Genomic DNA, 24,884 nt, shown 5'->3' on the forward strand with positions numbered 1-24,884 from the left:
GTGGATAGAGCACTGGCCCTGGAGTCAGGAGTACCTGAGTTCAAATCCAGCCTCAGACACTTAACACTAGCTGTGTGACCCTGGGCAAGTCACTTAACCCCAATTGCCTCACCAAAAAACAAACAAAAAAGAAAGCTAAGGTTAAACGCACACACGAAACAACAACTCAGGAAAGAAGTTTTATTTTCAAACTTCCAAGAAGGCATTACAAATGCCAGGTAGAAACCCAAACAAAACCCTGAAACCAAAATGAAAAAGCATACCCTGGAGACAGCCAAGAGAAGTCCAGCCAACTGGATGTGGGGAGAAAGGGCCACTCTAGACTAAGAAATTTCACCCAGGAGCCTGAGTCTGTGCATTAATGTCTCTGTATTAGGGAGCAGAAGATGGGGCAGCATGAAGCCCTGCCCTTCATCTTGATGCTTCCCTGTGTAATGGGGAGAAGGATCAGGGGACAGCAGCAAGTGGGTGTGAGATATAGGAGGCACAACCCATGGACAACACTGAGAATAGCCCCATGGACTTGATCAGCTCTTGCCATGGCTGTTGCTCCCTGCTCCCTAGTACCCCACTACTAAGAAAACCCAGAAGGGCTGGGGTGAACAGGCGGGCAAATGGAGGAGCCATAATGAGAAGCCTCTCAAAGGAGTGGGGCCCATCAGACTAGGCACAGCTGCTTGGCTTGGGGTACGGCTAGAGAAGGATGCAGTCTGACTCCTGCTTTGGCCGCTGCCTACGTTCTCCAGCCGGACGTCCAGATGAGGCTCCTCTCTCCTGTATCAACATAAACAATTGGTCAAATTGTTATCAACTCTGGAAAAGTGTCAGAAAAAGTGGAGTTTGGGATTCCAGGCTGATGGGACAGTAGAGAAGACAAAAGTGAATGGCGATACTGATAATCAGAATCAGTCTCAGGAGGGCAGAGTCTTGGGAGGTGTGGGAGTTTGAAGGGAAGAAAAAAGGGTTGGGAACACTGATAAAGAAGCATTTGGGGGAAAGGACTAGCATCAGAGACCGACCAAAGAAGGGAGTATTAGGAGGAAGTACTAGGGCTAGTGCTGGGAAAACATTAATAGGGTGGGTTACCTGTGGTGATGGGGCTCGGGGTGGCATGGGCTGTGCCTGCTGTTGCTGGTATTCCTCCTGCTGCAGCTGCCTGGCCAGTTCCAGATCACTGAGACCTAAAGTACCTTGTTGCTGTTGTTGCTGGAGGGACAGGGCAATCATATAGTCCTGAAAAAAGAAAATAGGAGCTGAGGAGGAAAGACACTATGGAGACTCAGGTCTTGCTTTATAAATAAGTCTCCCCCGCCCCCCCCCCCAAATCACCAGCCCTTTATCTCCCTTGCAGCCAAAACAAAACAAAAAACCAGTTCACTTTGTATAATTGGAGATATCCCATGCTTTATAAATAAGTCTCCCCCGCCCCCCCCCCCCCCCCCCCCCCCCCCCCCCCCCCCCCCCCCCCCCCCGCCAAATCACCAGCCCTTTATCTCCCTTGCAGCCAAAACAAAACAAAAAACCAGTTCACTTTGTATAATTGGAGATATCCCAGACAATAAGTAGGGAAACAGAGGGCAGGAAAAGAAAGGAAGTAGATGGATAGTCTACATTTTATCCCCTAACTTGAGATTCACAGAGCCAGGAATCCATGTGTCCGTGGAAAGATTTCAGGGGGTTTATAAAGTTGGATGGGGGGTGGGGAATACAATTTCATTTTCACTAACCTCTAATTGAAAACTAGCATTTCCTTCCATTGCAAATTGGGGAAAACACAAAACAAAAACAAAAACACATTTTGGGAAGGAGTCTATAGGCTTCACCAGACTGCCAAAGAGGTTGATGATACAGAAATGCTTGAGAACCTGGACTAGATCATCAAAATCAGTTTAAACATCAAATTAGCTCCCTTACTCCTTACTTGCTCTTGCCCCCTGAAGCTGTTGTAAACCCCTGCCTTTCCCACTCACCTGATCCACTTGTCGTTGTGTTTCCTGAGATTGAGCCCCACTCCCTGCCCCAGCCTCCTTGCCCAGAGTGTGGCTTAGGTGGAAGTCTGAGTCACAGAAGCAGCTGTCTCCATCCACATTGTGTAGGCTCTCCCAAACCACCTGTTCCTCCTGAAGAAAGCCCTGATCAGTGACCAGTAGGTAGAGATGACTCTGTCAAAGTAAGAAGAGAGTGTTCAGAAAACAATTGCTAGAAGCCTTGGGGATTTTTTTTTTTGTAATTTGGGGCTGATTACTCTTTTATTTTATTTATTTTTTCTGCAGGGCAATGGGGATTAAGTGACTTGCCCAGGGTCACACAGCTAGTGTCAAGTGTCCGAGATCGGATTTGAACTCAGATCCTCCTGAATCCAGGGCCAGTGCTTTATCCACTGTGCCACCTAGCTGCCCCTGAAGCGTTGGGGATTTTTGTGGAGATACAAGTTATAGGAAGCACCTGGGGGCACATTTAACCCCCCCCCCATTTGGTAAAAGGATGTGAGCATAATTTTGGTTATTTGCATCTTTTTTTTTTAAGCCCATGTTTCCACGGGATCATAGATTTAGAGCTAGAAGGAACCTTAGTGCATTATTTGGAAATAAGGGGATATCTGAGCATAAATGTATCTTTTTTTTTTTTTAGTGAGGCAATTGGGGTTAAGTGACTTGCCCAGGGTCACACAGCTAGTAAGTGTTAAGTGTCTGAGGCCGGCTTTGAACTCAGGTACTCCTGACTCCAGGGCCGGTGCTCTATCCACTGTACCACCTAGCTGCCCCTGAGCATAAATGTATCTTAAATATGTGATCCCTGTGGCCCTGTTCTCCCTGCCCCTTCCTCACTGCAACACCTGCTACCTACCCAAGGGCTATGGAAATGGAGTCACATCCAAATTCTTCACTGAAGGACATCAGTTTAAGTGGGGAGAATAGCATGTAGGAAAGAGGTCAGTGGGAATGTGTAAACCCCTAACCCGCTGAAACCTCCATCACCTTATGCTTGATCATAGTGCTAAAGTGATTGTTTCGAAAAAAGACACTGAGTTCTCCTTCCTTGGCAGCCGCTGTTAGCTCACATAGTCCGTGGTATGTCAACTGTGCTGCTGTCACTTCCAGGAACTGTTCTGCAATTAGGCCTGGCAATGAAAACACAGATTGGAATGAATTTTGGTTTAGGTGCAGAGTCCAAAACTGAAAGGATCACCCAGAGATGACCCTAAAACTCTGGGGGTCCTTTAAAGTCCAATTATTCTTATCTCCCCAAACATTACCTCCACCTCCCCTATTGCCTGCCTCAGTCTCCCCTCCCCATAAAGCAGGGGTGTGTTCCAACAGTAGAGAGTAAGGGCATTACCTTCAGTCACTAGGTTGGTATCATTTGAGTGCTTACAGGTGATGATCTTCTCCACCAACTGATTATAGCTCAGTTTGCCAACTGCACTCACAGCCTCAGGGCTCTGTAGGGATGATGAAGTTGAATGAATGAAGGGAACATTAGTTCTCCCTCCTACCCCCCCAGGGAAAAAAAAAAGACTGCTTATAGCCTACCTAGGTAACATGACCAAAGGTCTGATATCTCTCAACTCAAAGAATTGGTACAGGTTTACATGTGGTATTAACACTTCATTTTAATATCTTTTGTTTAAGGTTACTCTGCCCAGAAATTCCCATCAACCATTGTCCTCTTATTGTCCATTAGAAAATGGCTGGCTCATCCCTCTTCCTCTCCTTTTCCTCTTAACCCCTATTCTGTCCTTGCTGCTCTCCTGAGTATCTCCTCCTGTGTCAATTTTCTTTGGAGAAATTGAACTCATTCACCCTTTTTTTTTTGGAGGCAATTAGGGTTAAGTGACTTGCCCAGGGTCACACAGCTAGTAAGTGTCAAGTGTCTGAGGCTGGATTTGAACTCAGGTACTCTTGACTCCAGGGCGGGTGCTCTATCCACTGCACCACCTAGCTGCCCCAAACTCTTACCTGTGGATCTACCAGCCAGCCATGGTAGAGGGGAATTCCAAGTAGGTCAAAGACACTGCATTCAGGTGTGTATTCAAAATCAGAGACGCCTGTGAATCGCACATTGACATCCAGACCCGTGGCCAGTTTGGGTAATACTGTCATCGCATCATCCACATTCTGTAGGGGAGGGGGAGGGACAAAGAAGCCATCCCATACCTTCATACCCTCCACACATCTCCAAAAAGACAACTGAATCCTGCTATTTCTGTACTCCCTAGACCCCTCAGTCTTGATTCAAGATTCATCCCCTCCTGATCTCTGCCTTTTGCATCTTCAACCCAAACAGATAAGGATCTTTCCAGGGGAAAGAACCCCTGCCTTAAAAATGGGGGAAAGAGGGGGGGCAGCTGGGTGGGGCAGTGGATAAAACACTGGCCCTGGATTCAGGAGTACCTGAGTTCGAATCCAGCCTCAGACACTTCACACTTACTAGCTGTGTGACCCTGGGCAAGTCACTTAACCCCCATTGCCCCGCCAAAAACAAAAAAAACAGGGGAAAGAGAAACATACCAGGGAAGGATGGGAGGTTTGTCTAAATTGCCCAGTGGTAAAAAAGCCAAACAAACAAAAAAATAAATTACCCACCTCCATTCCCTCCAAATCTTCTTTCTTCAGATCTCTAACTATCTTGGAAATCCCTCCTGCCTTACCTGCTGAAAATTTAACTGCAGTGCTTCTGACTTCTCTTGTGGTTTGATGGATAGTAGGCAGTCTCCTACAATAGAAAGTCCCTTATGAACTAACCCTGACAAACCTCCCAAACAGGTATTTCCTTATTGTGGAGAATTGGAGATTCATAATAGAACCCAGATATGAAAATATATTAGAATTCATCTAGTCTCAACCCCCTAATTTAATAGATGAGCAAACAAGCCCAGAGAGGCTATACAGAAAGGTAGTAGCCAAGCAACAGGTCAAATTCAGGTCTCCTGACTACCGATCTGCTGTTTTTTAACCAGCCAGACTTATAGAGAATGTCTAACAAGGAAAATCCCTTGCTATTCTGAATTTCAATTCTAGACAAATCAACTACCTGCAGGGCTGCACTGAATACACTCCAGTCCACATGCAACCCACTCACCAAGGTGTGCCATCAGCTCATCTGAAGTGATCACTTCCTTTTGAGGTGCCAGCTTCACCTGAAAACAAGAAGAAATACCTAAAGAATTAATGGTGTCTGTCCTTTCACAAATTCCAGAATACAAAGAATTGTAGAGAAAGGGACAAAAAAAGGGAAAAAAGGCTAGGGGGATGAAGTGATATAAGTAAAAACATCTACAAGGAGAGTAAAAAGAAAATGAAGATTAAACACCAGGAAAGACTTCCCATTTTTCAAGGGGATAGGACAAAGAAGGATGGCATCTATCTCTGAGTTACTTGAAACAGGTGATACAATGTGAAGTTCTGTTTCCATTCGAAAGAAACAGGAATGATGGGGAAGGTAACCAGAGAAGGAGGCACTCCATGCTTCCCCTCTGCAGAAACTCTTCCTGTGTCTCCTCTACACCACACCACACCTTTTCCCCCTCCTCCCCCCTTCCCAAGTGCACATGTGCTCATACCTTCCACTGAAGAAAGAGAATGTTCATGATGGCAAGGAGTGGACAAGGCCCATTGGTGCTCTGAGTGATAATGGGTGTCCGCTCCCCCTTCCAGGGGATCCACTTCACACAATAAAAGTCAGGCTCAGACTGATGGTTTGAAGGAGACTGGGGAAGCTCCTGGGGGCTGGCCTCTGCCTTTGCTGCCTCTGCTGATGTCTGGGTGTCTAGGGCTGGTTCTGGCTGTTGTGGATCATCTGGAGGTGGTGATTCCAGGTTCCCCTCGTCCTGGCTAAGTAGTGAGACTTGGTCTATTGGTTCCTGCCCTCCAACTGCTCCTTTAGTATCTTGAGCATCTTTGTCCTTAGGGTCTAACTCTGGCTCTGATAGGACTTCATTATTTTCAAGGGTGTCTGCTTCTGGAGCTCCGATCTCATCAGAGGATGGCTGGCTGGCTTGAGGATGCTCCATGACTAGAAGGAAGCAAGTAGGTTGTGTTCCACAGGTGAACTCTCCCCAGTGACCACAATATGATCAATCCAGCCTTGGCTATCAGCACAGTGAATAGTTCAGGGAAAAGTGAAGCATCAGATATAGGCAGATCCAGGAAAGCCTAGGAAAAGGAGGAGAGTGACAGTGATGAAAATCTGGGTGTGGTTCAGGCACTGTCCCTCTACTGCCTATAAACAGGACTGACTTCTTCTTTTCCTGGCTTGTATAAACAGTAAGGTCACAGGCTAATCACTTTCTGCCTCTATCTGGCTGTTACTGGATGGAACTAAAGAGGAGAAAGCATACAAATATGTGGTGGATTACTCCAGTGAAATCAGGAGCACAGGCTGGAATCAGCTCTCAGAAACAAAGAGAATGAGAAGATAAAAGGAACAAGAGTGAGAAGAGAAACAAGGAGAGAGAGAGAGAGAGAGAGAGAGAGACGTGGAAAGGAGATAGAAGATAAAAAACTGGGGGCAACCTAGGTGGTACAGTGGATAGAGCAGGGGCCCTGGAGTCAGGAGTACCTGAGTTCAAAATCCTGGCCTCAGATACTTAACACTTACTAGCAATGTGACCCTGGGCAAGTCACTTAACCCCAATTGCCTCACTAAAAAAAAAAAAAAAAAAAAAGAAGAAGATAAAAACCCTGTGTTCTGCTCACCAAATGAAGAGTCATCAAGACAATAACCCCAACCACAATTCTTAGAAAGAAAAGGGTTGAAATCGTAATCTGGATCCCTGTGTCTTACACCCAAGCTCCTGCTACCTGCCTGCCCAAGAGAAACCTTGAACAGAGGCTTGATGTATTCCCTCAACAAACAAGTTATCTGCTTCCTCCCTTCTTTTTCATGAGGGGTAAAAGACTGAATAAGTTTAAGATACTGGAATTTTTAGAAGAGATGGATGGTAAATTAGAATAGTGGCCCCTTTAGGGCACTGAGGGAAATTTTATGCTTTTCTGAGAAAATATCCTACTTGTCCTGCATGGCCCCAAAGGGCAGCAGAGGAGTAAGAGATAGAGCTTGGGAAAACACTTCCCAGTGGATGAGGAAGAGAAATATAGGAATAAGTTATGGAAACCTAAATTGAGGCCTTGATCATACACCAAGATCTCCAGCCTCAGAGCACAAAAGCAGTGGCTAAAATAGTACAGGAAACCATTTGGGGCTAATTGGAAGATACTAATTACTTTCCTCCTAGGTTCTACTTATCAGATATGTTCACACTCTTTTGAACTTCACCCACCCCACACATATATACAATATGCATTTTCCCCTTGATTGTATATAATGGTGTAGGATCAGGGAATTCCATGATTAACTTGTGGGGCTCTGTAGAGAGATGAATCTGGGCCAGCTAGGTGGCGCAGTGGATAGAGCACTGGCCCTGGATTCAGGAGGACCTGAGTTCAAATTTGACCTCAGACACTTAACACTTACTAGCTGTGTGACCCTGGGCAAGTCACTTAACCCCAATTGCCTCACTAAAAAAAAAAAAGAGAGAGAGAGAGAGATGAATCTTTGTCTGAGATTTTAATTCTCTCTCTCTATGGATGGTGTCAACATATTTGTTGGCATTTGTAGATGTATTCATAACTCACTGAGGGAGAGTGACTTAATCTTATAGATTGGAGATGGGTTTAGGTTGTTGTGGATTGATTTAGAATGGATCAGTTGACTTAAGTCATTGGGTCAAGGGACTCCTTTATGCAGGGCCTATAGACAGAAGCAGACACAACAGGCCTTTCATCCTTTTTGCCTTTTTGGAAGACAGAGAGGAGAGTAAGCTCCGGGCTCTGAGGGTTCCCAGATCCATCTCAAAAGAGAAGGAGGCATTTCCTGGACAACTTTGGCCTTAGGATTATTTCTCTAATAACTTCAAGTCTGAGAATTCTGGCACTCAGGTTTTTACAGATAGAAGGGAAGTTATTGGGTAGCACCAGCCTCTTGGGGAAGAAGACAAGAATCATACTCATGGCTCCTTGAGCTGGAAGAGTAGCAAGAGAATGAAACTGCAACATGAGGGAACAAAAGATCTCTATCCTTCTCTACTATCATGAATTATTTGAATGGTACCGGCCCAATGGGAAAGGGGGTACATATCTAGCAATGCTTTTCTTTTCTAGGAATAGTCTGAGCATTCAAAATAATATTCTAAGACTTAATGCCTATATGAAGAGCAAACAGAAACTCACCAGAATATTTGGGGTTTACCTCCCTAACAACCTCAAGTTCATTTTCCTTCTTAAGGGAATTTGAAACCACAGGGTGGTGCTAAGACTCTGAAGGACCACATAGGCCCTTTAAGGAGAGTGGAACTCACTGGCAAGGGAGGGAGAATCTTATTGACTGCTTAGAAACTACTGTGAATATTTGTTTTTGCATTTTCTGAGGAATGGAATAAAGCCTGTCCTGTACCCAATATACACCATTACCCTGAGTACTTGTAGCAGGAGCTAGGGATCCTTTTACCCCAATCTTTGGAGTCTGAATTTGAGTTATAGTCTGAAACTTCCCAAAGGCAACTCAGTGGGAACAATAAAGACAAAGATACATGGCCTATGTGGCTGTATCCAGTTGTGAACCCAGAACTTAAGAGGTTGAGCTTCAGGTATACATGACTACATCAATAAATAATTAATTTACTTATTTAATGCATGTTCTTGTTTACATTCATCTAGCTATCTTTGTGTCCTTTATATCTATAACCAATTAATTAAGCAGCAATAAGGACATAAACATGCCTTGGATGATAGTTGATGAAAAGGGTCTTAGGCCTTGATCTCTAGAAAACATCTCCCCTTGAACTTCCTTGTTCATATTCCTTTTATATAGGTCCCAAGAGAGAAATGAAATCTTCATAGAAATCATGCCTTCTTCATTTCCCTATGCTAACCAAGAATGCTCCCAATTTTGAAACAGATAGGGATTTGAGGGTGAAAGTGATAGGCACAACTGGAAATGGGGAATGGGAAATGAAAGTTAAGAAGAATTGAAGGAATAGGGCTGCAGCACATGTACTCAAACTACCCATCCCTTAAACTTAAGTATCAAAATAGTTACTGCATGTCATTTGTATTTTGTTAATTTTAGGTCAAAATGCACAAAAAGTACTTTCATATCTTATTCCCTTCTCTCTCTCTCTCTCTCTCTCTCTCTCTTCTATTCCCCCAATCTTCCAGGGGGCACTTAAAGAAAACTCAAGAAGTTGATATTAAAATGATTGGTAAAGATGGAACAGTTTGGAAAGCCACTTGTGCCAGAATTGATTTACAACAAATTAGGGTATAGGAAACTAATCAAAGACTCCAGAGGCAGACATTCTTTTTTAAAAAATGGGGTCAGAGCTTCTATGTGGCACAGTGGATAGAGCACTAGCCCTGGAGCCAGGTGACTTGAATTCAAATTGGAGGGGCAGCTAGATGGCACAGTGGATAAAGCACTGACCCTGGAGTCAGGAGGACCTGAGTTCAAATCCAGCCTCAGACACTTTACACTTACTAGCTGTGTGACCCTCGGCAAGTCACTTAACCCCCAATTGCCTCACTAAAAAAAAAAAAAGAATTCAAATTGGAGCTCAGACACTTATTAGCTGTGTGATCCTGGGGCAAGTCACTTAACCCTGATTGCCTCCAAAAAAATTTTTTTTATTTAAAAAAAGAATGGGGTCCTATGAGGTCAGAAGAGTCTAGAACAGGAATTGGGGGCTAGACAACAAGAAAAACCTGAGTCTTAGAAATAATGACCAGATGTGGGGGGCAGCTAGGTGGCGAAGGTGGATAAAGCACTGGCCCTGGATTCAGGAGGACCTGAGTTCAAATGTGGCCTCAGACACTTGACACTTACTAGTTGTGTGACCCTGGGCAAGTAAGTCATTTAAAACCCTCATTGCCCCGCAAAAATAATAATGAATAAATAATAATAACAATAACAATGACCAGACCTAGAAAGCTCCCTATTCCTCAAGGTATACAAACTACATCTTGTCCCTATGCCCACCCTTGGTGTAGTGGGTTTTCAGAGGATTTCATTGTAGCAAGAGATTATGTGAATTGTTCAAACCAAAATTGATAAATTCTCTCTTCCTCTTGCCCCCCCAAATTCTTAACCATGCTCCTTAGGTCAGTGAGGATGAAATAAGGTCACCTTCAGGCCCTTCTTGAATTCTTAGGAAACACCAATTAGTGACAGATAAGAAGGCAAAAAGGAAAGAGGGACTTGTGGGTTATCTCAAGGAGATCCCAGGAAACTTCCCTCTTACACTTGAGTCCCCCTTTGTCCCCGATTCCCTTTCAGTCTCCCCAGAAACTCTCAATGCATGGTTCAGAGCTTCTCCTCCAAATAACTCAAACCAGTATCATGTGCCGCCATCCACTTGCCTACACAAAGGAGCAAGATGCATTAAAAGGAAGAAAATGTAAGGATCAAAAAAACTCCTATATTTTTCCCTCCTCAGAAGACCTTTCAGAATGCGTGGAATAAAGCTTGGGAGGGGTGGTGTCAGTGTCCCAAAGGAAAGGGAGGTCAGGTAAGGGAAGTAATTAAAAGAAAGTTTTACCTTAAACCAAAGGGAGTTGTTCAGGGACTCAGTCAGGAGTTTCCTAGGGGGCTCCCGATCCAGAGAAGGATGCTCTCTGCTCAGTTTCAATAGCTTCTTGCAGCTGTCAACACCTGGGGCGGACAGGCTGGTTGGTGTCCAGGCTTGGTCGAAGCAGTTTCCGTCCTCACGCCCACCACTGTCGGGCAGTGGGGGGGGTTGGGGGGGGGGAGGATGCTCCTGACACCGCTCAGCTTTCTCCCCTCAGCCCCGCCCTGTCCACCCTTCGAATACACAGACCCCTGTAGGCTTTGGGAGGGTCTCCGGGTCTAGGGTGTGCTCTCCAGGCCCTGGCTAAAGCCTGCTTTTCCAGGGGGAAGTTTCTGTTTGTTCTTTTTTTCCTTCTTTTTTTCTATGGAGAGAAAGCATCAGTTAAAGACAGATTCCCTGGGCCAGAGGGTAGACTGGCGAATTCCAAAAGGTTTTCCTAAGGGCCATCTGCCGTGGTCAGCAGCTGGCGACAGGCAGAGAGAGGGAGAGGGAGAACGAGAAGGAAGCAGAGAAAAACAACAGAACCCTTCTGTTCCCTCCCACTGCTGCTAGAGAAGATGAGGACTCTTGTGCCTCTCTGGTGAGAGCAGGGAAGAGCAAGAGAGAGGGGAGGAGGAGCAGGAGAGGGAGGGGAAGGAGAGGGAGGGGACAGCGGGCTGCCCACCCAGCACTCGGGAACAGCTCGCCAGGTTTTTGGTGTGTGTTATTGGCAATCAATCATTTAATGCCAACGTGTATTTTGTCTTCCTTTGCCCCTGTTCCCTCCTCGGTGCTCTTAGCCCCTATCCTCTCCCCAAGCCCGTGCTGTGTCATTTTGGAGTCCTAGACAAACACCTTATACAACCTTACACCCGTAACTGAGAAGGCAGCACGGTCAGTCCAAGACTCCTGGTTTCCAGTTCTTTGGCACCCCCATGAATTACCAACTTAGGGGGCATCAAAGTGGGAGCAGGGCTTCAGAGAGGGAAATAAAAAGATGGATAAGCAAATGAAAACGTTTCAAGGAACAGTCCATTGACTTTGCCTCAGCCATTACCACTGGGGTAAGGAGGGGAGGATGAAGGTAATGAGAAGTGACAAGAAGGTAGGAATTCCATTTCTAAATTCTGAGGGGACCCCAAGTTTAACTGAACAAGCATTCGGTGACTATATTAGCCGGGCACTGTGCTAGGTGCTAAGAATACAATGTACCAAATGGAAGTCCTGAAATGGGACGCACTGAGTTGGGGGGTGGGGGGGGGGAGGGAGGTGGAAATTCTGTGTCTTGGAAAGGCAAGGGATGGATTAGGGTGGTGAGAAGTTCATAGGATCATAAGATGGAGAGCCTGGAATGCCTCCTAGACGTGTCAGATACAACGTTTCCAAAATAGTACCCATTATTTTCCCCTCCTAACCTGCCCTTACTCCCAGACTTCCCAATTTCAAAAATGAAACAGTCTCTGTCTTCAAGAAGCTCACATTTTACCCAGTGATCCAATACATATAGAGATGAGTATATAGCAATCGAAGGTATCAGTCAATCAATAAACTTTTTTTTTTTTTTGCGGGGCAATGAGGGTTAAGTGACTTGCTCAGGGTCACACAGCTATCAAGTGTCAACTGTCTGAGGCCAGCCTTGAACTCAGGTCCTCCTGAATCCAGGGCCTGTGCTTTATCCACTGTGGCTGCCTAGCTGCCCCTAATAAGCATTTTTAAGAGCCTTTAAGTGCCAGGCACTGCTAGGTGCTGGAAACAAACAAAAGAGTGAAACAATTCCCATTCTCAAGGCATTTACATTCTGCAAGGGAAAACAACAAACACAAGTATAAGTATATGCGAAATGAATATGAAGAAAATAAATACAAAATAGCTTGGGAGTGAGGATGCTAGCAGTTGAGATCAGGAAATGCTAAATGTAGCAGCTGGAGCTTGAACCTATCTTGGAGGAGAGAGAGATTCTGAGGCAGAGGTGAGAAAGAAGTACATTTTGGGCATGTGGAGTAGCCAGTACAAAGGGAGAGAGATGAGAGATGGAATGTATCATATAAGGAACAGAGAGAAGGTGAGTTTGACTGGATTAGTCAGTGTGGGAAGGGGAGAAATGTCTAGGGAAGCTAGAAAGATAGACTGAGACAAGATTGTGCAAAGCTTTAAAAACTAAATAGAGAAGTTTAAATTAGTCCTGGAGTCAGGAGGGAACCATTAGAATTTGTTTAATAGGGAATGACATGGTGAAGGAAAATCACTTTGCAGCTGTATGGAGGTTGGACTGGAGTAGGGAAAGACAAAGCTGGCAGATCAATCAGGAGGGCTTTGCAATAACCTAGACAAGAGGTAATGAGGGCCTAAACCAAGCTTGTGGCAATACAAATAGAAGGGGGCTAAAATGAGAAATGACAGAGGTAGATAGGGTAAGGTTTGGTAGCTGATTAGGTGTGTAGAGTAAAAGAGAGTTGGGGGCAGCTAGGTGGTACAGTGGATAAAGCACCGGCCCTGTAATTGAGGAGGACCTGATTTCAAATTCGGCCTCAGACATTTGACACTCACTAGCTTTGTGACCCTGGGCAAGTCACTTAACTCTCATTGCCTGGCAAAAAAGAGAGAGAGTTAGGAATTGAGGAAAATCCAAAGGTTTCTGGGAACCTGGAACAATATTGATATTTTCTGTAGAAATAGGGAAGTCTAGAAAAAGATCTTTAGTTTCTGTTTTGCATATGTTAAATTTAGGATGTCTCTGAGACAATAAATTTTGAAATGCCTAGCTGGTCCTTGGTGATACTCAGAGGAGAGAATGGAGTTGGATATATATATATATATATATATATATATATATATATATATATATATATACCTGAGAGTCATCTACACAAAGATGATACTTTTAAACTCCATGGAAACTAATAAGGTCACTGAGAGAATGTGTAAATAGAAAAGAGAAGAGGACCCAGGTCACAGCTATGTTCACCAGGAATTAGGGAGCATGATAGAAATAATGAGTCGGGAAAGGAGTCTGAGAAGAAATGGTCAGAGAGGTAGGAGGAGAACCAGGAGAGACCATCATGATGAAAATCTAAAAAAGAGAGCATATACTACCTAGAAGAAAAGCATGGTTAATATTATTTAATGCTTCAGAGAGGTCATGGAGGATGAGGACCAAGAATCAGATTTGGAGACATTTGGTAAATGTGGAGAGAGAAGTTTCATTTGAGTGACGGGGTTAGGAGCCAGACTACAAAGCATTGAAAAATGAGAGGAGAGGAAAGAGGGGCAACCAATAGAGATAGCTTTTTTCCAGAAGTTTGTCAGAGAAGGGAAGGAGAGTTTTAGGGTGACAGCTAGAGAGGACGATAGGGTCTACTCAAGGGTTTTAGATTTTTTAAGCCTAATATCAAGAGTCATTACTGGGCAGGTTCAGTCCTGAGGGAATGTGATTACTTAGTGATGGGATATTTTTTCTCATACTCTTTAGCTCAATGAGCCCCTACCTTGGCAATCTGGGAACAAATTATTTAGAGTTTAAGTCTGGGCTCATGAATAGGTCTCCCTAAAGGGGGAAATAGGAAGTCATTCAATATACAATACAAATCAAGTATGGGACAGCTATTTACATGTAGAAAAGAAATGCTAAAAGAAACAAGAGACATTGACAATAACTAAGGAATTGGTAACATTTCATCTATTTCATTCTGCCAGAAACTTGAACTATAAACATCAGAACATGAAGCAGTTTATAGGACTACTGATCAGTCATTTCACATTTTACTTTATCTTTGAGCTGTCTCCCTCTCAAAGGCCTTTTTTTTTTTTAAGGTCAGGAGATGAACTCTTCCACTTCTCTGGTGCAGGAACTCCTCCTAATAATCAGATCTATCTGATGAACCTAGTTCCTCTGGATCTTTCAAACTCACAAAGTCATTTGATCCAGGGCAAATCCCTCAACCTCACAACTTTATAGTTGTTCAGTGGTGTCAAACTGTCCCTGACCCCATTTAGAGTTTTCTTGGCAAAGATACTAAAAGTGGTTTGCCATTTCTTTTTCCAGCTCATTTGACAGATGAAAAACTAAGGCAAACATGGTTAAGTGACTTGCTCAGGGTCACACCACTAGTTGTCTGAGGTCTGATGATGAGTCTTCCTGATTCCAAGCCAGGTGCTCTCTATCCACTTCTCCACCTAGCTGCCTTCAACCTATCTGTAATGTGTAGATAATAATAGCACTAACCTCACAGGATCACTGTGAGAATCAAACAAAATTACTAAAACTAATGAATGAATGAAGTGCTATTGATATTGATATTTGGTCAATAAGGGTGGGACTCAGGTACAAGATCATCTAGCTGAGACCCCCTACTCTAGTTTCTCAGGCTTCTTTCAAGGCTCAGCTAAAGTCTCATTTTCTGCCATTCCTAATCCCCCTTAATTCTGGAACTAATGCATTTCCCCTACACTGAATATGCAGGATACATTTCCTATATATACAGTATCTTGTTTGTACATAGCTTATTGTCCACTCCATTGGATTGGGAGCAGGGGCTGTCCTTTGCCTTTGTATCCTCAGCGTCTGACGCGGAGCAGACTTTCAGTAAGTGCTAGTTGACTGGCTGACTGACAAGTGGCCATCCAGCCTCCCACCCCCTCGAATAAAGCCTTGGTTTTGGGTGGGTTTTTTTTTGGGGGGGGGGGAGGGTTGTTTTGTTTTTCAATGCAACCTGGAGGGTAGAAGAAATCAAACCGGAGACCGTCTCTTTTTAACTAATTCAGCATTTCTACGCCCTGGAAATTCGAGTGGTCAAATTCTCTGGGACTTTTTGAGGAGGGAGGTCATTTTGTTCTCTTGGAATAAGGCCTCCCCTAGAAAACCAGGGAGGGGTCTTCACTGTATGCTATGTAACACACAAGATGACTGTCTCAGATGCTTTCCGAACCAGAACTATATGGACAGGCTTGGACTAAGTAGAAAAGGACAGATGTCAGAGTGTGGGTTCTTGTGCCATTTGCAAACGTCCACTAAGAATTCTCTTCGGAAACACCCCTCTCTATCTCCTCTCACAATTTCAACGTTTTCTCAAACCCAACAGACTACATTTCCCAGGAACCCCTGCGCCACCCGGGGCGCATTCACCTCTCCGGAAACGGCTCTGTGGGCGGGGCCAAGGAAGAGGCGGCTCAGGACGTGGCGAGAAACTTGAGTTTCTCCACCCTCTGAAGGGCGGGATGACGTCGGGCGACGTGAGCGGTCCGATGACGTGCCCCCTCTTCGGGCATGGGGCGGGGTCGGTATGCGGGGCGTGCGAGCCCCGCCTCCCTCCCCTCCTAGCGCCCAGCGCCTCAGGCCGGTTGCCTGTGGCCTCCGGGCTCGGGGCGGGGCGCGTCGTAGGGAGCTCGAGGGGCATCTTTGCGGGGCTGTGGAGAAGGCTACGCCGCGCTGCGCCCGCTCGAGCTCGGCCATGGAGCGCTTCTTGCAGGGCTGTCGGGCCGCCGTGCAGGTAACGGGGCCGGGGCCCTTCCCGAGAGGGCGGGGCGGGGCGGTGAGGTGAGGCGAGGAAGGGGTCCCCGATCTCCGAGAGGGAGTGCTACCGCCTGCCGCCGGGACAAGGAGCTGGGGGGCGAAATCCTTCCCTCCCCTGCGGCTCCTGGGTTCGCCGTCCAGGGGGCCCCTCCCCCGGGGGCCGAGCCGGGTTTCCTTGGGGTTCTCCCGCCCCGCCCCCTTCCCCTGGGGTAACTGACGGGAGAGCCGGGCCGGCTTCTCCGGGCTTTCCTCCCGGCCGTGGGTCTGCGTGCGCGCTTATCAGCAGGCCCGGGCACCCGGGCTCTCTCCTTGGCAGAGTTTGGGCGCGTTCTAGATAACAAGCTGTTGTGGGTCTCAGTCTCTGTGCTAAACATATACTTTGTCACCCCGCACTGCTATTCACGCGCACCACGTGTTGTCCTGCCCCCGTGTTTTCTCTCCTGTAGGCACCCACACTTAATCATAATTCCCTGCCGCCTGAGTGTAAACATGAATAATCTGGAAGTCGACTGTAGGACAATTCGGTCCTCTTTGAATACTGTACTGTTTGGCCCGTCCTGGGTGAATGGTGAAATATGCCTAGGCGGGAGCGCCTAATAATAATAGTTATAATAATAACAACAGTAAGTGACATCAGATAGAGGTTTGAGGTTTGCAGAGTGCTTTATGTATGTTAGTTATCTCCTTCGATCCCACTCCAGCTCTGTGAGTTCAGTGCTACAGGTATTATTTTCCTCGTTTTCCAGATGAGGAAACTGAGGGTTAGACCAGGGATGAAGTGTGATTCGAATGAATGAAAATGAATGACAAAACATTAATGCTCACAATGCACCAGATTCTGTGCTAAATGTTGGGATATAAATTAAGATTGAGACACTCCCTGGTCTTAAGGAGCTAAAAAAAAACCCCCACATAAACAAGTTTTCCTGGCGTCAAGTATACTCTACTCCACTACATGGTGCTATCTCTTTAAGAAGTTTGGCAGGGAAAAAGACTTTCCTAAGTCATCTGGCACTTTTCATTTCTGGGTCAGATTATACCTAAAGCAACCTAGGAGTTAGTTGACTATCGTTTTCCTTTAACAAAAAAAAAATCTCCTGATACCATAATTTTCATGTATTCAATGAAATTCAAATTTTTTGCCCTACTCAAGGGATAATACATGATAGTGTTTTACAGTACACCTGATAGGTGAGATTCAATTAATGTTCACTTTCTTTTTTTTTGGGGGGGGTGGGAGTGGGAAAATGAAGGTTAAGTGACTTGCCCAAGGTCACAAAGCTAGTTAGTGTCTGAGGTCAAATTTGAACTCAGGTCCTCCTGAATCCAGGGCCAGAGCTTTATCCACTGTGCCACCTAGCTGCTCCCAACACTAGAATTTTTGCCGGTATTCCTCTTCCACCCTTTCCTAGAGAGCCATCCCACATAAAAAATATTTTAATAAAAAGAGGAAGAGAAAAAAAAAACAACAGCAAAATCAACCAATACATTGGAAACGTCTGAAAATATGTGCAGTATCTAAACCTGTGGACCTCACACCTCTGCAAAAGTGTGGAGTGTCTCTCCCTTGGTCATCCTTGTTCTTTTTAATTTTGCAGAATTTACTTTTGATCATTTTGGGGTTGTTCTTTACATTTACGTTGTTGTAGTCATTGTACATATTGTTTTCTTGGCTCTGCTTACTTTACTCTGCATCAGATCCTGTAAAGCTTTCCAGGCTTCTCTATATTCATCAGTCTTCATTTCATACAGCATAGTAATATTCCATTACATTCTTGTTCCTTGGTTTGTCTTGCTGTTCCCCAGTCCACGGCGAGATGGGAGTCTGCTTTGTTTCTAATTCTTTTCAGCCATTTATGCTTTAACTTGTAATTCAAGTACTTGCCTCAGGAGTAGGGGTAAATTTTAAAGCCGATTAGATTTTAATTTAAAAATTAGATTTAACTGTTTTTATTATATTGTGTGTATGATTAATATTTAAAATTTAAAACCAGTTATATGAAGTTTTTCCTTATAAACAACACTTGGGACATCTCTAAGGATCTTCTACCTCTAAAATTCTATAATTCATGTTATAGATAAGAAAAAAAAATTATTTAGCAGTTAGAATAATGCCCCAAATGAGGTTTAATAATCAGTCCTAGAGAAATAGATTCCAAACTTGTATGGGTGGACTGGAATAGGGATGAAAATGGACATGGAAGGGGGTGGCTAGGTGGTGCAGTGGATAAAGCACCAGCCCTGGATTCAGGAGTACCTGAGTTCAAATCTGGCCTCAGACACTTGACACTTACTAGCTGTGTGACCCTGGGCAAGTCACTTAACCCCCATTGCCCTGAAAAAAAAAAAGAAAGAAAAAAGAAAAAGAAAATGGACATGGAATTTCAATTCAGGTTAGGACCTTCTCTTCAACTTAAAGCCTTAGAGTGTTGCCTAAAGCAAAGTCTCTTAAACTGGGTTGAGAAAAATTTGGCAACTGTAAAAGGTTATTTATATCTGTTTTATATACCTGTATACCAGAAATTGAGTAAAAATCTCCGGTGGGGGGGGGGAGGGGTCAAGAGTAGAAAAAGATTAAGAAGCCCAGCCTAGAGTACTGTATCAGTCCAGCCTTGTGACTTTTTATTCTGTTTAGATGGACTGAAAGGACAACTCAAATGTCCAAAGGAGGCCATTCAGGATGGTGAAGGACCTTGAGTCGTGACATGAGGATCAGTTGAAAGAATTGGGTATATTTAGCCTAAAGAATAGAAGATTGGGGGGGGGTAGTGAGAGTGTGTGAGAGACATGGTGGCTGTTCAGATATTTAAGGGTTGCTCAAATGTGGAGAAGGTGTTAGACTTGTTTTGTCTAATAGGTGTGGCTGTCCCACACCTACCCCAAATAGCTGAACCAGGAGCAATAGTGGAAGTTGCAAAAGGGGCCGATTTCTAACAACTATCGCTATTAAAATGGAATGGGCTGATTCTGCAGCCCCCTCCTTGGAGAGGGGTTCAAGTAGAGGCTTTTTTTTTTTTTTGCAGGCAATGGGGGTTAAGTGACTTGCCCAGGGTCACACAGCTAGTAACTGTCAAGTGTCTGAGGTTGGATTTGAACTCAGGTACTCCTGAATTCAGGGCCGGTGTTTTAACCACTGCGCCATCTAGCTGCCCCCAAGTAGAGGCTTTTATATATGGTTTGTACTACATGTCAATTCTCAGATCGCTTGATTAAGGAGCAAGAAATTCATTCAGTTCAACAAGCATTTGTTAAGCACTATTAGGTTGTATTATAAAGTATTTAGCATCATTCATTCTATACAGCACAGAGGGGATGGGGAAATGGCATTATAGGAGGAGTGAATGAAAGGAATAATGGCAGGAAAAATAGATTTTAGACAAGAAACAGTGATGAGGACAAAGGTTCATGTTGAGTAAGGTATAGGATAACTGATAGGGAAGAAAGAAGACTTTAGAGTTGCATAAGCTAGAGCAATCTGATAACCCAACCCAGCTTTCCTTTCTGTTAACATGTTTTTAGCTTTTGTATCAGAAGAATGTTCCTCAGTTTTTGACACAGTGGTATAGGATGACCCATTTAAAGGGAATTCTGTTGAACAAATTGGCTCATATAAATTTGTCCTTTGCTGTTCCAGGACTAATGGCCCCAGGGGTGATTTCTCTTTCACTTGTGTACTCTTGTCTTCTGGATTGAGCTACCCCTAGAGGTCAATCAGACAGCTGCCCTATGGAAGTATTAATACTTTTCAGGGGTTAGGTTGGAATCAGCAGTCACCTGCCATCCTTGAAAACTTTGTCTAATGGCCTAATATCATTGAAATTTGCTTGGTCTGCATTGTGTAGGTGCTCTGTCTTCTTGCTTATCTTTTTTTAATCACCATTGAATACTGTAATATAAAGTATGTATCAGACAGACTAAACTTTTGGAATTTGGGCTTCAGCTGGTGTACCCCACTGGATGAAGATCAGGGACACAGAGACAAAGCAACTGGGCTTCTGCCTGATGGGTCCTTTTCAAAAGGGAAAAAAATATCTTTATTTACACATGGCTCTTGGATTCCACTTCTTCCATCAGAAGCTCAGGTTTCCACATTGCTACTAGGCATAGCTATATTTGGCCTGAACTCTCTCTCTCTCCCAGTCAGAAAACTGAGAGTGTTGTCCAGTTGAAGCTGCTTTCAGCTTGTGAGGAATGGGGGTGGGGATTGAGAGCTACACCTGTTATTCCACACCCTCTTCTCTATAAGTCTGGGCCACCTTCTCCAGTCTGATGTCTGTGGCTTTGCTTTCAGAGTTGATTGGCAATAATACTGTATTTGAGCAGATCAGGTTTCTTCACTTTGGTCTCCCTTTTAGTCTTTTTCCTGATTCAGCTTTCTCACCTCCTTTTCTCATCTGCTGTTTCAGGATAGTCCTATCCCTGCTTGAGAATCCATTCTTATATCATTATACTGTGGGCCTCCCTTTTTCTGCTATTGGATGCTTTTTTTCCATTTGATCTGTAAAACCTTTAAGAAGCTGAGTGAGCACTGTGGCATAAGGTGGTCAAGAGGAGATTCAGATTGTAAGGCCAGGCTGTGCTGGGCTCTGAGGATACAAAGGCAGACAAACATGAAACAGGCCCCACTTTCAAGGAGTTTATCTTCTCTTGAGCAGTTTCAAGCACTTATACAAATAAGTGTGGTACATGGAAAGTTGAGGAAGAAACACTTTGTCATTGATCAAGCATCTTAGGAAAGGTGCTACTTAAGCTGAGCCCTAAAGGAAAGGATTCTGAGAAGCAGAGATACTCAAGTATGTTGCAGTCAAAGTTATTAATCATTGATTAGGCTCTTACTTTATAGCAGGCACTGTGCTAGGGGAGAAAAATTCAAAAGTGAGCTGGTTCTTGCCCTTAAGGAGTTTACATTTTGTACATAATAAATGCACCACAATTCTGGGGTAGGGCACTGATAATTGGGGAATGAGGAAACAAGCCTCTCAAAGGAGATGGCTTTTGAAATGTCTTGAAGGGAGTTTAAGTGTGTGTGTGTGTGTGTGTGTGTGTGTGAGTAGAGTTGAAAGTCTGGTTGCTTTGGGGATTAAGAAAATGAGGGTTGAGATAAATGGGAAGTGAGAAGTGCAGGTATTCTTTTCACATTTGATGTTCCAGCCAAAATAAACTTAACTACTAGCTGTTCCAGGATTAAACACAAAATTATTCTCTTTGGCATTGAAACCTTTCATAACCTAGCCCCCTTTTATCTTTCCAGTCTTCTTATACCTCCCTCCCAACTACACATTCTTTAATCCCTTTACACTGGTCTCCTGGGTGTTCCTAGAACAAGATGCTGTCTCTCAGCCCTGGATATTCTCCCTTGCTGTTCTCCCCTTCCTGCAATGCTGTCCTTCCACACTTAGTACTGACCTACCTGGTTTCCTTTGAGTCCCAATCAAAATCTTACCTTCTACAAGGAAGCCTTTCCCAATCCCTCTTAATTCTAGTGTCTTACCTCTCTTAATTTTGTTTCTGTTTATCTTTTATATAGCTTGTTTGTACATATTTGTTTTTTGTCTCCCCCATTAGATCGTGAGCTCATTGAGGGCAGGGACTGAGTCTTTTGCTTCTTTTGCTTAGCACAGTGCCTGGCACATAGTAGGCACTTAATAAATGTTTATTGACTGACATGCAAATAAATAAAAGCAGGTAATGGAGTGTTGAGTTCTGGAGCAGCTAGTAGTTCACTTTGGGTAGAACATCAAATTTGAAGAGAAGAATATAAAATAAGGCTTGAAAGGCAGAACAGTGCTGCTGTAAACAAAAGAAAAGATATGGATTTGGAGAGAAAAAAATACTCTGTCTTTGAACTCAGTACTTCTGGTGAAAGTCTGACTGATGTTATCTATATGGAATTGTCACATGACTATATGGTCAAAAGACAGTTCCTAGTAGACAAATGGTTAAAAGACAAGAATGATTTTCTTTTCTTTTCTTTCTTTTTTTTTTGGTGAGGCAACTGGGGTTAAGTGACTTGCCCAGGATCACACAGCTAGTAAGTGTCAAGTGTCTGAGGCCAGGTTTGAACTCAGGTCCTCCTGAATCCAGGGCCGGTGCTCTATCCACTGCGCCACCTAGCTGTCCCGAAGAATGATTTTCAGAGGAAATATAAACTTTCAATTATCACTTAAAATTTTTTTTGAAATGACTGATAACAAGATAAAACATATTGAAAATCCTGATTTGTATTACCTCATATTCCTTAAATTAGCAAAGATGCTAAAAGATGGGAAAATTCTTTGTTGGATGACCAGTCTTCCCCAAGGCCTGCTGCTTCTCTGCTGGTGGAGTTATGAATTAGTTAAGCCATTACAGAAATCAATGTGAAGTTATGCAGAAAAAGTTAATGAATTATTCATATCTTTTGATCTAGAGATGCTACCATTGGGACAAGCTTACTGACATTAATAAAAGACATATATGGAAATATTCATAGAGTTATTGTTAGTGATAACCAAAAGCTGGAAACAAAATATGTTCCCAACAATTGGTTAACAGCTAGACAAATTACTTGATGTGATTGTAATAGAGAAAGTAACTGTAGTGGATAATCTGTTGAACTTGGAATCAGGAAGACCTGGGTTCAAATCCTGCAGCCTATAACACTTAATCTCCCAATTCCATTACTAAGTCTCTGTACTTTTTCACTTCCTTGTCAATAGACTTCTCACTCTGAATCACTGTCAGGGACCACCATTTCAGGAGGTACACGGGTCATCCATCCTTATTTCACTCCTGGCCCCATTCCAGTCTCTGCATTTTTCTGCTTCCTCTCTAGCAGCCTTGTTCCATATGGATGCCCTCCTCCCTTTAATGTGTTGCCTTCCATTAGAATGTAAGCTCCTTGAGGGCTTTTTTGCCTATATTTCTTTTCTTTTCTTTCTTTCTTTTCTTATTTTTTTGTGGGGAAATGGGGGTTAAGTGACTTGCCCAGGGTCACACAGCTAATAAGTGTCAAGTGTCTGAGGCCAGATTTGAACTCAGGTACTCCTGAATCCAGGGCCGGTGCTTTATCCACTGCACCACCAAACTGCCCCCTATATTTCTATTCCCAGTGCAAAACAGTGCCTAATACATAGTAAGTGCTTAATAAATTCTTTAACTAGCTAGTTATGTGGCTATCTACTGGCTTTTTGGCCCTGGGTAGGTCATTTAATCTGAGCTTCAGTTTCCTCATTTGGAAAAAGGAGAGAATAATACCTGTAGCACCTCACAAAATTGAGGCTGAAATGAGATAATCATATTTCACCTTGTAAATTTCAATGCCATATATAAATCTTTATTACCATGTGATGAGGAATTATGAGTATGAAGATGCAGGGGAAAATAGAAGTATATGAAGTGATACAAAATGAATAAAGCCGACCTAAAAGAATCAAATGCACCGTGAATGTGACACTATAACTCAACGTGGAGTTAACAAAACTGGTGAAATAAGACATTGTTAAAATCCTAGTGCCAAAGTTAAAGGATTTATCTCTCTTCTCTGTTAATAGTAAGTAAACTGATGTTTTTTGGGGGTAGGGTTTTGTGGGGGGAGACCTTTGGGGGGAATATTTGTTGTATCAAACACAGATGATACGAAAATTTAAACGTCTTACTCCACTCCCCAGTAGCAGGTGTGAGCCACATTATGAAATTGCCAAATTGAGGAATTAGCATTTACTCAATTAGCAGTGGAAAACCACTAAACATTTTATAGTAAGAAAGTGCCTGAAGATTATTCTAGTAGCCTTATGGAGGATGGATTGGAATGGGGAAAGCCTGGAAGGAGACAGATTAATGAGGAGGCCATTGGCAGGCAGGAGATGGTGAGTACATCCATTTGAGTGCAGAAAAGGACCCGGGGGAAGAGATGTGAGGGAGGTGGAATTAACAATATTTGGCAGTCGATGGACATTTGGCAGATGAGGAAGGAGAGTAAAGAGTCATGGATGACTCCAGGGTTTGGAGCCTTTGTGGCTGAAAGGATCATAGATCCTCAGCGGAAATTGGGAAGTTCAAAAGAGGTGCATTTGGTTAAGGGGGGGAAAGATGACACACTGAATTGTCTTCTCTTCTGCACGTGTAGATCTAGTTGTTCCTAATCCTCTAGGATTCACCTGCACCTCAGGTACTTGAAGATAATATTTCACCCTTGATTTCTGCTCAGTCTTCTCTCCAAGGTCATTATTTCTTATCCCGGTGAGAATGATGTTGTTAGTGGAGTTTGGTGCTGGAGTCTGGCTGAGCCTGAGTTAACTTGCATTGAGGTAGCACTAATCTAAATGAGCTTTTGGGAAAGGTTCGTACAGAGACTAGTGTTCTTTGAGTTCATTTTAGTGCTAAATTATAGCTCTCCCTCTCTCTTTGACTCTTTTCTGTTCCTCTTCTCTTTTTCAGTTCTAGAACCATATTCCACTCTTGTTTGTGTACTCCCTCTCTCCCTCCAAAGGATATCATATCCCAATACTGCCTTTGCAAGCAAGTTATCTTTGTGACTACTTATCTTAAGTGCTTTTGCTCTTCAGTCCACATCTGCCCAGGCAGCTCCCTGGTATCCAGGAAACCAAAAGAGCTCTTTCATTCATTAGGGCAATAGCTAGGAAGAGAGTGGATGGGTAGCTGCCAGGATGGGGTCTTGTATACTTAGTTTTTTCCCCTATATAAAAAAACTTCTCAATACTTTAAAAGAATATCTTTCTCTAAATCTTCGTGCTGTTTGGCAAGAATAAGATGTGGCTTCTCTATTCAAGG

General features: G+C 43.7%; 2 protein-coding genes across 3 annotated transcripts in view; one reads left to right on the forward strand and one right to left on the reverse strand.

Moving 5' to 3' along the window:
• Positions 1–166: 166 nt before the first annotated feature.
• On the reverse strand, positions 167–11,196 carry MINDY1 (MINDY lysine 48 deubiquitinase 1). 2 transcript variants are annotated; one of them, XM_043963001.1, is made up of 10 exons: positions 10,595–11,196; positions 5,564–6,015; positions 5,083–5,140; positions 4,652–4,716; positions 3,960–4,118; positions 3,340–3,442; positions 2,979–3,121; positions 1,971–2,162; positions 1,087–1,233; positions 167–774 (listed from the first exon to the last, which is right to left on the reverse strand). In XM_043963001.1, the coding sequence occupies exons 2-10, from the start codon at positions 6,011–6,013 to the stop codon at positions 694–696; spliced, it is 1,398 nt and encodes a 465-aa protein (XP_043818936.1). In that variant the 5' UTR covers positions 6,014–6,015; positions 10,595–11,196; the 3' UTR covers positions 167–693. The 2 variants fall into 2 exon arrangements, with proteins under 2 accessions (XP_043818936.1, XP_043818935.1); XM_043963000.1 differs by having other exon boundaries at positions 5,564–6,155.
• Positions 11,197–15,872: 4,676 nt separating this feature from the next.
• PRUNE1 (prune exopolyphosphatase 1) overlaps positions 15,873–24,884 on the forward strand; it is a 53,213-nt gene continuing 44,201 nt past the window's right edge. The window contains exon 1 of the mRNA XM_043963700.1: positions 15,873–16,089. Within this exon, the coding sequence (XP_043819635.1) occupies positions 15,883–16,089 (207 nt within the window). The 5' untranslated portion in view covers positions 15,873–15,882. The remainder of the gene's footprint in view (positions 16,090–24,884) is intronic.

This window comes from Dromiciops gliroides, chromosome 4 (assembly GCF_019393635.1).
Source record: "Dromiciops gliroides isolate mDroGli1 chromosome 4, mDroGli1.pri, whole genome shotgun sequence".
Classification (NCBI taxonomy): Eukaryota; Metazoa; Chordata; class Mammalia; order Microbiotheria; family Microbiotheriidae; genus Dromiciops; species Dromiciops gliroides.

Bases quoted from the DNA above. Each gene is read 5' to 3' on its own strand.
- MINDY1 (XM_043963001.1), bottom strand. From the start codon at position 6,013: ATGGAGCATCCTCAAGCCAGCCAGCCATCCTCTGATGAGATCGGAGCT. The intron at 3,443-3,959 runs GTAAGAGTTTGG...TCATCCCTACAG, and splicing joins GCTGGCTGGTAGATCCACAG to AGCCCTGAGGCTGTGAGTGC. The intron at 2,163-2,978 runs GTGATGGAGGTT...TTACTTTGACAG, and splicing joins GCACTATGATCAAGCATAAG to AGTCATCTCTACCTACTGGT.